At 36.6% G+C, this 13,094-nt stretch overlaps 1 protein-coding gene and 1 pseudogene across 1 annotated transcript; one reads left to right on the forward strand and one right to left on the reverse strand.

The window, feature by feature from the left end:
• Positions 1 to 3,341: 3,341 nt before the first annotated feature.
• On the reverse strand, positions 3,342 to 6,396 carry LOC113696581 (receptor-like protein kinase FERONIA). Its single transcript, XM_027215976.2, has one exon. The coding sequence runs from the start codon at positions 6,204 to 6,206 to the stop codon at positions 3,570 to 3,572; it is 2,637 nt and encodes an 878-aa protein (XP_027071777.1). The 5' UTR covers positions 6,207 to 6,396; the 3' UTR covers positions 3,342 to 3,569.
• Positions 6,397 to 8,975: 2,579 nt separating this feature from the next.
• On the forward strand, positions 8,976 to 9,085 carry LOC113697666 (U6 spliceosomal RNA; annotated as a pseudogene).
• Positions 9,086 to 13,094: the final 4,009 nt, after the last annotated feature.

Consider the following 13,094-nt stretch of genomic DNA (forward strand, 5'->3'; position numbering starts at 1 on the left):
TAGAAAGCTTTTTGTTTGAAGAAACGGCTATAAAAAGTTACAGAAAAGAACTTGTACAAATACAGCAGTCAAATTGTACAAATGCATCAGGGAATAAATCCAGAGAATGATAAAATTCTAGCAGAGGGACAGTAAGAGAGTTTGTATCGATGGAAACTTGATAGCCATCGTCACTTAATAATATTCGCACTTAATAATATCGATGGAAACTTGATAGAAGAAATGTGGTAGTAAGTAGCAGCCATGCCATTGGGCATGTAGGCCCTGTTTGGAAGGTGAGTTTTTTAAAAGTTTGTTTAAAATTTTACTGTAACTTACTGTACAAGTTTTTAAATTTTTTTTTAAAATATGTAGATTTTTGAATATTTTGAAATGTATAACTTAAAAACTTTAAAAAAATTTTTGAGACTACTGTAACTAAAGTTTTTAAAAAACTTATAACAAATAAATTTGGTAAAAAATTTGGGCTCCAAACAAGGCTGTGGTAGTAATAATATTCCACTCTTTTGCTCTTATTGGATGATTTCTCCATCTTTGACGTCCTTTGCCTCCTTGGACTTAAATTATTTTTTCTGAAACCACTATCAGTCCATCCTCTAGATAATGAGTGTATGGTTGGGAATATGATTGAGTTAACTTTAGGCCTTCCTTTCTATTATCAACACTTCATCCAAAGCCCCACCACGTTAGGTCACTCTCAGCTGTGTCTTAATCTCTTAAGATTGTTTGACCGAAAATTTTTTTAAAAAAAGTGTTGTTTCATGAAGTAATTAAACTTTTTTGTTTTAATTAGAAATTTTGGAAGAAGAAAAGATTTTTCTCTCGAACATATATGGGGCAATTCTCATGATGTTTAAATATGAAGGAAACTAAACCAAACTTTCAAAGGTGTTACGAAAAGCAGTTCCACAAATTTTTTATTTCTAAGGGAAAAAAAATTAATGTAGAGCAATAGTTTTGAAGAAACAATGGCATACATGACCAAATGCAAAAAGAAAAGAAAAAGCGATGGATCGGCCATGCCATGTTACGTGGGGCACTTTCTTCTGCACGCTTGTGATGAGGATCCCAACATTTACATCAAGCTTCATTCAATCAATCTCCAAACATTTGGGAATTGCATCCCTTATTGGTAACTGAAGAGGCACGGAACTTCTCCTGACCGAACTGACCTGATGAGCTCGGGTTGATGACGAAGAGAGCGCATCCTAAGCCTGAAAGATACACAGGAGAGTGAACTGACAGGGGCCCCGAGGTCGTCCCCGAGGGCACTCCGACGGTCAAATTAGTTTTTCGGTGAGTAAGGTTCACGGGAAGTAAACGGTCGAGAGTGGTTGTCCAGAAATTAGTGAGCGTACCTTGCGCAGTCATTGTATGTTACTACTTATACCTTCTTAGGAGTCCGACCTCCGTACTCCGCGGGACTTGCCCTGGATAGCTCCCTATCCCGCGCTAAGGGGGATTCTCCCCGCCCTCTGCGGGATAGCTCTCAGGAGCCCCACGGAGCCCTAACAGCCGCACGGCCTGGGCTCGTTCCCCATGGGACCGGGGTTCAAACCCAGCTCGGATCGCCCTGGACTGCCACCTGTACAGGTCCGGGACGGGGCCTCTGCAGTAACACTAACATTTCAATAGCGTTAAAATAGGCCAAGAAGCCCCCTTCTTTATGACCACTAAAAAAAATCCAATAACAAAAGAAAATATTAAAATCAACTGAAAAGAAAAAGAAAAGGAATAGTGCAGTGGATATAATAAATGTAACCTAAATTTAAGATTTACAAATAACAAATTAATCTCCTTGCTTAATAGGAATTCAACTCAAGACAATCTCAACCAAAAGAGGGTACAAGATTAGTAAAATATTATTAGTATGTTTATGAGTAAAGGGCTGTGTCTCACATTAGTCTGAGAGATGGAGAAAGAGTGGTTAATATGTAAGTAAGGGGCCAAGACCTAACAGCTTAAGCTTTTGAGTCAGAGTTGGGTTCCTGACTTACATATTGGGCTCTTTGGTGGACTCTCTCAAGGTGTTTCTTCCTTAACAAATTGGTATCAGAACTTCAGGTTATGATCCTAAGTACTCATGGGCAAGTGAATTTTTTTCGGAGTTGAACCGGTGAAAATTCTCTTCTTAATGGTGGACCGAAGTGCCAAAGAGTTTGGTTGGTGTTCGACCAGGTGCGCCATGGGTTTGGTAGGGGTCCGGTTGATGTTAGACCAAAGCCAAGGGTTGGCAGGGGTCCAGAATGTAGTTTGGATGTTAAAGAAAAGTGGGTCCATGTTTGGGAGAAGAGGTGACCTTTGTGATAAAGATGGACTTGCATTGAGTATTAAAGTAGGCTCGAAAAAGGGTTTGTAAATTTGGGTTTAATGTGGGGGCTACTCATGAAGGGGAGATTTGTTAGGTTCATGAGTAAAGCGTTGTGTCCCACATTAGTCCGAGAGATGAAGAAAGAGCGGTTAATATGCAAGTAAGGGCTCAAGACCTAAAATTTTGGGTCAGAGTTGGGTTCCTGACTTACATATTTGGCTCTTTGGTAGACTCTCTCGAGGTGTTTCTCCCTATCAGTTAGGATCCAAACGCGGAACAAACAACTATTGAGATATCAAGTGCACAATAATTTAATGAGGAACAAGCTACAAGTATGAAAGATAGACGACACACAATATTTAACGTGGTTCGACTCCACCATTGAGCCTATGTTCACAGAAAGAAATCTGTTCTTTATTATGAGAGGAAAATCCTATATAAGAATACAACTTGAACCCAAGTCCAACTCTTGTATACCATCTCTCATCTCCCAAGAACCCTCTCTTACCCCATGTATAAGGCTACATGATGCCCTCTTGTGTGCCCTTGTGTGTCTCTTTGTAGTATGCCAACCCACCTATTTATAGAGAATATTATTTGATCAAAATACCAAATAATAATAGAAAACCAATTCTATTTCCTAAACTTGTATAGAATAGGAAATAACTTCTAATTCTAAACTAAATAGAATATTCTTTGGTTACTACTTCAAGTAACTAAAATCAATTAGTAAACTAGTTACTTCCATACAAAATAAGAAATCTATCTAAAAGAAATTAAGCCAATTTCCTAATAATTATCATACAGAGAAGAGATTAGTATAAGATTACATCTCCTAAATATGTCAATCTATCCAATCCCTGCAAAATTTTTTTAAAAAAATCAATGCTTTTTTTATTAATACATGCCTTTAGATTGTCCTATCATGTCAACTAAGGTGTTATTTAGTTTAATTGTTTTTCATCTTGTCAATGTTTCCTTAATAATATGGCACAGCAAAACAATTTTACATATTCTACGGGCACGCACATTTACAACCATCAAGGATTTATTTGATACAGAACCAGCTGTTTCCAAGACTACACTTTGACTATGAGTTATTACATCAATCAAAACCACACTATACTATACATTTGCTATAAGAAAAAAAAAAAGACAGAGAGAGAAAGAAGAACGACACAGCATACCAGACTCTTGAGTCCTCTGAAATGAAAATCTTAGGTTCAAGCCTCAAGGTTGGTTTGTTGATTAAAAAACCTTACCGTCCATTGGGATTCAGAATCTCAGAGAAAACACTGTCACACCTTGAAGTTGTCACTGCTTGCCGTGGATGTCCAAGTTGTAATACCACCATCTCAATCTTGCCAGCAGAATCTTGATCGCCTTCTGATTCAGAAATCACATCTGTATCATCATCGGTCATATTTTGCACATCTCCTCCATGCATATGCAAGGGAAATGGATCAGGTCGACCACCCTCATTTTCCGCTGCCTCCTGGACTTGCAATGCAAATTCAAGGCCACCAACTACATCATCCATTCCCGGTCGTTGAATCCCTTGATCTTTCAAACAATTAATGGCCGTTTCAGCAAAAATCCTCAAACATTGGGGTGCAATCTCGCCCTTCACATCTGGGTCCACAACTCGATGGATAATCCCTTTTTTGTAACACTTCTTGGCCCATTCAGCCAAATTCACCTGCTCCTGGGGTAAGTCTAGAATAATAGCTGCCCGACCACACAAAACTTCAAGCAAAACCACCCCGAATGAGTACACATCAGACTTGTCCGTCAATTGCTGTCTCGTGTAGTACTCCGGATCTATGTAGCCGAAACTCCCCTTGACCTGCGTGCTGATATGGCTGTAAATCCCACTCGGACCAAGTTTGGATAATCCGAAATCCGAAACTTTGGCCACCCATGTCTCGTCCAATAATATGTTGGTTGACTTGACATCGCGGTGAATGATAGTGTGCTTGGTGCCCGTGTGGAGATAATCCAACCCTTTGGCGGCACCAATGCAGATTTGAAGGCGTTTTTTCCATGGGAGCGGTGGATTGTCTGTTCTATAGAGATGATCGCGGAGGGTTCCATTAGCCATATAATCATAAACCAAGATCATCTCGCCCTTTTCATCACAGTAGCCTATCAAGGAAACCAAATGAAGATGTCTTAACTTTGATAGCATCTCGATCTCGGTTTGGAATTCACGGGCACCCTGTCTTGATGAAGGATTTAATCGCTTTATCGCTACCGTGGTTAGATTGTTGTCTATGTACCCTTTGTACACGTTTCCAAATCCTCCAGTCCCAATCACAAACTTGGCATCAAAGTTGGCTGAAGCGGATCCAATCTCCTCCAACAAAAATCTTCTAAGCGACGATGAACCCGATGCTCCAGTCTTTGTTGACCTTGGCGGGGTTGAAAGTGATGACTTTGAAGCACTTTTCTGGTCCACGTCTTTTACCCGTCTCTTCCATCGCCACCGGAAAATCAAGAAACCGAGGATTAAAACCACAGAAACCCCTCCTCCAATGGCAGCAAACAGTACCCGAGGTTTTCCAGGACTCCCCTTAATCGGTGACTTCTTGTTTGATGCCAGAGAATTGGGATCCCTCGATAGATTAGGATTGGTCCCGCCAAGACTGCCGTCGGAGGTAATCAATTTGAACAATTCTAAGCCATTCAAGATTGCATCAGCATATTTTGGTTTGACGTCAAGATTTGGGTGCAGAGCAAGAAACAAGCCTTGCTTGGTCTGGCGACCGTCTGGTGGGTTTGGAACGAACACGGGGTAGTCTCTGAGAACTGGGATTCCTGGGCCGCCTGCCCAACGTATAACATCAGCAAATGGCTCAGCTGTTATGTTACTAATAAATATTATGAACACCCGGTCGTAATCCGCTGCAATCAAATCAGGAATAATCTCACAAAAATGCAACCTCATGAGATAATAAAACCCAGAATCAACAGGAAACATCCAGCTCAAGTTGAAGCTGGTGCTGAACTTTCCCATCGCCCTGGCAGTAGCATAAACAACTGGGGGAGCGGTGTAATTTGGGGTCTGTGGAGTGTACTTGATGTCAATTTCATTATTGCTCAGTGGATTTCCTTTATCTGTGCCCCAGAGGAAATCGTAATCTGGAGCCCATCCCCGGAACATCCCACTATCTTCCACCACAGAAACATCATTGCCTCCTACGTTGAGCCTGTAAAGAATTTCTAAAGCAGTCTTATCCTGATCACACTCGAACTGGCCATCCTTGCCCATGTAGAGATCTTCCGGGGTTGAAACAACTTCAATTCCATTAACGAAAGCGTAGGAATTCGAAGAGGGCAAAAAGGTAACGTTGAGGAACTGATTCATATCCTCAATATTGATGATATATTCTTTAACAACCGAATTGATTATATGTTCTTCAAAAACAAAGGGTGGCGAGAATCCCTTGCTAGAAACTGTGAGATATGCGCTAAAGTTACTGAGAAGGGTGTAGTTATTAGCCGTGACATTGAAGAAAGACTCAGTTGTGTTGAGACCGCCGGTGTACGAGGTAGGGTAGAAGTAAAGGCGGAGGAACTTTTTGCCTAGGCTGACAGGGAAGGTGTAAGAGAATTGAGAACGGATGATTCGGGCACTTGAAAAAGGGACTCCGCTGACTGAGGGGTCTTGCTCAGTGGCTGTGACTGCTGATGAAATATTTGCCATGTCGTTAGGTGAGAATTTTGAGCCCACGTCGCCGCCCCATTTCCGGCCATCAACTGAGGTTGAAATCGAGGATGAGCCGCAGTTGATCAGGATATAATCTGTGGGGGTGTAAGGCGGAGTACTGCCAGTGGAAGCGATGACAAACAACAAATTGAAGAGAAAGCAGAGGTATACAAGAAAAAGGAACATTGGAGCAAAGACTTGCAAGGAAAAATAAACAATATATTTTTTCGGCTCAAATGCTAACTCACTTTTCTGATGGAAAAATTGGTCGTTATTCCATTGAAGCGTAGGATTGGGATTTCGCCATTTGTCTTTAAGAAATGTTGTGGAATTTAAAATCCCCAATTCAGGTGAAGAAGGAAACGTTAGTAGAATTAACATCATGACGTGAGGATGGCAGTGTCAAAATGAACTCTTTAGCGTGGACTTGTTAAGTTGGAAAAGTCAAGTCATTGGGCAGATTTAATGCGTCGAGTCATTAGGCCAATAAAATGCACGCGTATAGATTTATTCTCCCAAATAAAGCTTACGTAAGCAGCTACACCATGGCAAATAATTAATTGCACTTCTCTCTTTTTAATTACAAGCAGAAGCCATCAAGATTTGCATTTAATCGGGGTTTTCTTGATCTAAGCTTACATGATTAATCGATGGTTATGTAACCTAGAATTATGGAGAAAAATTGGCTTAGAAGTATGATGCATTCTCTTGGTTATTTTATTTTATTTTTCAGAAAATGACCCAAATTTTCACTTTTCAAACCATGCAAAACTTGCTTTAAATTTTGAAAACATACCAATATCGTTCCATAACCCAATTTCGACCAAGTTTCTGGCAAAATGGAAAAATGGAAAAACATGCGCATTATATCAAATTTTGACCAAATTTCAACCACATGCGCATTATATCAGGTGCAAAATGGGAAAACGAAATTCTTCCCAATCAAAACTAAAAGAGAAAATGATGAATTTCATCCCCTTATATTTTTGCAAAATATTTTTTTCCATGGCACATATTTAAAGCTTGTAAAATCTATACCTTACAAGTTGAAGATGTACTACTAATTTCCTCCAAAAAAATGAGTTTTTATCAACTTTTAGGTAAAGGGTAGCATACCCTAGCTTAGGGTTGCAAACGAATCAAACCGCTCGTGAGTTGCTCGAGTTAAAACTCGACTCGAGTTTGGTCGATATCGAACTCAACTCGAGCTTGAGGTGACCAAGTCAAACTCAAGTTCAAAGATACATAGTTCATTAACTCGCGAGTCGACTCGATTATATATATATTTATATTAATAGTAAAATTACATATATATTCATAATATTTTATTATTTGTTAAAAAATTATTATTTTATTCATTTTTTAAAAAACAAAATAATTTTATTTTTTTAACCTTGAGTTCAAGCTCGAGCTGTTACATTGAGAGTTCGTCGAAGTCAAACTCGAACGAGTTTGATAAAACTAAGTCAAGGTTCGACTCAATTAGACCAAAATTCAATTCGATTCAACTTGTTTGCAACTCTAACCTAGCTACATTACAATATTTCAAGGCTGTCAATCAACTAAATGACCAAAACAAAAGCAAATGGCAAATTAAGCCTCGTTGCTTCGCTGACGGATACATGTTTCATTATTTGAAGGAAATAGTAATGCATAGCCACCAAGCCAGAAAAATTCGACTGCAAATTGTTGATGTAGTAATTTATAAAAGCTAGATAAAATTCTTCTATGTTCCAATGATGCTTAACTTTTTTTTTTTGGCTTGTTCTACTTTTATACAGCTCTCATCTGTTGTGTTATCAACAGATTCATAGACGAATTTGTCCTGTTCCATGGGCTTGATTATATTTTCTTCAAATAATCAGCATGCAATAACCAGTGAAGTAACGAGATTCTAGTGCGACATCTACTTTTATCTTCGTCATTTGGTTGACTAATAGGCCTTGAGATGATTTACATTTGGTTGGGGTATGGAAGTGTGTAGAGAGATGGTCAGGCTGAATGTTCTCGCGTGTAAAGTTGATTTAGATTTGGTTTTGGGATGAAATTGGTACATGTTCAAAATGACAGGGATGTTTTTGCATTCTTTTAAATGTGATGGATGAAAGAAAATATTTTCAAATATGTGAGGGACAAAGTTGGTCATTTCCTCATTTAATTTTAGAGGGGAAGAGTTTTACCTTTCGATTTTGCCCCTAATATATTAAGCGCGTGATTGGGGTATGTAATTCTTAGCCGGAGAGTTGATTGAATTTGAATTATGGGACTAAAGTGGTATATTTCCAAAATATAAGGCATTATTTTATGAATTAATTTTTTATACACTGACAGTGTATACACTTTCACCATTAGATGTATGACATGTAATTCGAATCTGAATTTAAAACTCAATATGTGTGTATATCTAATCATGATAGTATATACATCGTCAGTATATAAAAGATTTACTCTTATTTTATACGATTGTCAGTGTGAGGCACGAAAAAATCTTTTCTGAAAAAATAAGGGACTAATTGGGTCTTTTTTTTTTTTTTTTGGGCGTAGGTGCTTGGTACAAAAATTTTTTTTACCATAGCTATGAGAATGAAATAGGAGGATTTACATTTAATTGATCAGAACTTGATTTTGGGATGCAGAGATGCTGAGAAAATCCATGATAATTTAGCAAGAAGGAAGGAATAAGGACATAGAAGTTTTCTCCTTTCTAGTGGTGGGGTTAAATTCTTATCATTTCTTGTCATCCTCGAGCAAGTCTTTTGAGCAACGTTACTTTTTTTAAATTCAAATGATCGTCATTTTTAGAGGACAATTGTAAGTTATCTTTGAAATTATAATGAATAAAATTATCTTTCTCTATCGGAAAAAAAATATCAAATTATACTGTAAACATTAAAAATTATTATGTATATCTTGGTTCAGGTGCTCATTTCCCTTTATCATACAATGTAAAGGATTGGTCTGTCCTTTGGAACATCCAATAAAATTGGAACGATACAGAGAAGATTTGCAAAGACCATGCAAGTGTGACGCACAAAAATGAGAAAAAAAGGATGGTCTACTTTTTTAAAAAAAGTATGGTTAGGTATTGAAATACAACTCAAAAAAAGATTGGTGGATAAAATCAAAAGATGCGTGAATATTGGTCTCCAAAAGAATTCAAAAAGCTCTTCAACCCTACCCCCAAAAAACAAAACTAAAAATAATCCCTTAATGGCAGAAGAAATACAACACAGAGTTGATTTACAAGTTACAACTCATCTGATCTACAAGTTACAACTCATGGAATTATGTACTTTTGATTTTAAAACTTCAATCTTAATTACATGACTACTTCACAAAAGACTCATTTGCTAGAAAAAAAAAATACTATGCAAGCTAGAGTGGTGGCCTGTGGGTATTAGCAGTGAAATTACACAAAATAAAGTAAGAGTGACATCTTTTGTTTTCTCTTTTCGACAAGTGTTTGCAGCAAAGTTAGTGAGCTAGGAAAAGGGACAAAAAAAAAAGTAATGAAGTGAGATAAAAGCGGACGAATAAAGTGGGGCTTCTAGTATAAGTGTTTTGAAAAGGGAAAGTGTCTCAATATAAGAAAGCAATAGACATGAGTGTCTGTAGTAAAATGATAAATCGTAAGAAAAAAAATTTAAAAAAAATGGGTTATTCAATTTATTTTCTATATTTAATAATCAACTTAGCTAACGGTTGGTCAATAAGCACTCGTCACAAACATTCAAATGTTAGTTTTCTTTTTTTGAAAAAATATAGTGAATTTAGGAAGTGTTTAAATACATGGGGCTCAATAATTATGATTGAATTTATTCATAGGGTAATTTAAGTGTAATTTAGTTGTACTAAAAAGTTCTCCATTAAAAAAATCTTTTAATAATTATAATTTTTTTTAATGGGAATGGATATTAGTTAATGCACTTGATTTATACCAAAGATTACAATGTGAAAGCACGTACTTACGCTCCTTGTCCTTCTTGAATTTAAACACTTTCCTTATTTAATATCAATTTACTAAATAGCCTTACTTAGGTTCATATTAATTTACTAATGTGTGTGTATTTGTGAAAGTATATTAGGATGCACTTTAGTGTGTTTGTATGTGTAAAAATAGTGTGTTTGAAATGCATATTATTTATCCCTTATTTACACACATTGATTTGCTTGTATCATCTACACATTTTTCAATCACCTTTCTATCTCACATACATCACATCAAAAAAATGCTACAGTATTTTTTCACAAAATTATCTCAAATAATTTACTATCCAAACACACTAATGTATTTCAAATGAGTTTAAGAAGTGAGTGTGTTTTTGTATCGTGAGTGTTTTAGTGCATGAAAATATGTCTATCTATATAAAAATGTGTTTATGTGTGTGAAATTTTTTTGTTGTATGTGAAAATATATTTGAGAGAGTTGATGTATCAAAATCTATTAAATTAATATATTGGCTCATATTTGGGTCATGGGTTTGTGATGACCCAACCCAAAATTAATCCAATTTTAAGTTTGGCGGCATGGGTATAACCCATTTAAATGAAAACCTAATATTAACCTGCCCAATTGTCAGGTATAATTTTCATATAGGAGGTTTCTAATGAGTGCCTATACACCTAAATCATGCCTTATTAGCTACATAAATTCACACATTAACAATTATTATCCTATCTTACATTTATATATTTTTTCTAATTAATATTACTTTTTTCAAATTATAAACACTTGAAATCGATTGGACATTCGTTTGACAGACTGTTTCATATACAACCATTCTACTCTGAATAACTAACCTGTGATCATTAAAAGTTGAACCGAAATTCAAATTAAATAAAATATTTTTATTGATTAAATGCTAGTCAAATTGATTGCAAATTCAAGCATCGCAATAGGCAGACCTTTCTGGGATCTACAGCTTCTTTTATGTTGGATCATGCACAATGCAGCAGCATTGAAGACCACTAAATCCAGGAACGCATAAAACATTATTGATGTGTAAGTCCACGTAGCCACACTGCTCGATGCAATCAAGTCTTGTGGTGCATGTACCGACAAACTTGCTATCGCTATACGGTCCATCATCGTCGTCATTAATCTCTGCAACAATATATATATATATACATATATATACCAATTTACCGTTGAATTATTACTTAATTCGATACCCAATCCAAAAACAATTAAAATCTTATAATACTCAAAATTATATTATTTATATTGGTAAAAATGCTCTCTTTAAAATTATATAAAAATCATTCACATAGGAAGAATTATTCGTATATGACAGGAGACAACAAAGCAACCATTTAGTTTGAAAATTTTAGGATTAGCTTAATTCCCCTCCCCGTGAACGGGGTTTGCTTTTAAAAAAAAATGTTTGGATGCCAAGACATCAACATGCCAAGGGCTTAGAATCTGTAGAATAAACAAATAAATTAAACTCCATTTGAAATTCCAACTTGATAAACTTGAGACTTAAATCAAACACCCAATTTCATTTGCCAAAATCTTTGATCAAAGGCTCGATTGATTTGTGATCTCCACTTTCGAGTTTCTATCAACGTATGATACAGCTTAGATAGAAGCATTACCATTAGAATATCCAGAAAGAAGAAGAGTCATGACGATGAGTGAAACCAATTGAACCCTTCTTGATGCCATTGTGCTGTATGTTGATGCCAAACCAATATGAACAGCAAATACAACAGAACTAGCCTTGCCTATTTATAACGAAATGATATTGATAATTAGAAACGTGTCATCACCTATGTGGTTCAGATTTAGGTTCAGGTTGACCTGTATACACACTTTGACAAATGGCTTATCCGTATATTAAAGCTTTTGAAAATCCGATTCATCATCTTAGAGTGAGACAATTCGCAGATTAATTGGCTATTGTCGTTTTTTGCTTGAGTGGTTTTTGATGTGGAACCGTTTCTAAATGAAACTGATAGAAGACCAACTTTCAAAAAAGATTTACCAACCGTTTGGTTGGTGGGTTTTCTACTCTTCAATGGGTATAGAAAGTGCTTTATACCCATAGATGATGTTTGATACACTTCTATGGGTGTGGTTCAATCACAATCAAAAACCCAAAAGTAGGTAGTGGTCATTACTGACCAATTTGGGGGAATGAGCCCTATTGACAAATTTAATGCTAAATGACATAAGAAAAATACCAAAAAGAATGAAAATACGGCTATCTGTCCATAGCGATGCCAGTCTTTCTTTCTTCTTGTACTCCCTTTTTTTCTCCTTTTTTCCTTTTGTTTTGGTGTTTTTGTAAGCGTGCGCATGTTCCTTTCTTTCCTTTATTCTCTCCTCCAATCTTTTTCTCTCTCTTTTCTCTTAATGGCCAAATAGGTGGTGGTGGTGTTGGTGGCCATTGTTGCTTGGGTGAAGCTTTTTTTTGGCTGGCAATTATTGTGACTTTAACAAACTTTTCTTTATGAAACCTTTAACACCCTTAATTTTGTGATTTGCAGGCAAAACATAGCATCACCTTGTGTGTGTGTGTGCTTTTTTTTTTTTTTGGTCTTCAAGATTTTAAGCTTGACTTCATGTGTTATTGGACAATTTGATGTCAAATTAATTTTAAATTTAACTTCTCCAAAGTGAGATGATTTGTTGATAGTCATTTGGCTTATAAATTTTTCGAACTAGTTGAATTGGTGGACTTGCCACGTTGGTGGTGATGGTGGTTGAAAGCGGTTAAGGTTTAGTATTGGAACATAGGAAGAAGGAGGGAAAAAGAAAAAAAATTAAAAAAATTTGAAAACCCATTTCTTTTTATTACAATACCAAACAATCAATAAGGTTTTGGCAATACCCATTGCCATTGAAGAATTTTTTTATGGCCATTGCTATTGCTATTCCATAGGGTATGCCAAACGGGTGGTTAGAAATGGCAACCAACCCACCCGAGGAAGGAGAAATGAGGCAGGGGTGGGAGTGGGGGATTTTCTTAACCCCGCCTCAAATGGGGCAAGGGATGGGGGAACATATCACACTCCATCCCCCACATAAATTTTGACGTAGTATAACATCTATGTATGTTTATATATATA

The sequence above is a fragment of the Coffea arabica genome, chromosome 6e (assembly GCF_036785885.1).
Source record: "Coffea arabica cultivar ET-39 chromosome 6e, Coffea Arabica ET-39 HiFi, whole genome shotgun sequence".
Lineage (NCBI taxonomy): Eukaryota > Viridiplantae > Streptophyta > Magnoliopsida > Gentianales > Rubiaceae > Coffea > Coffea arabica.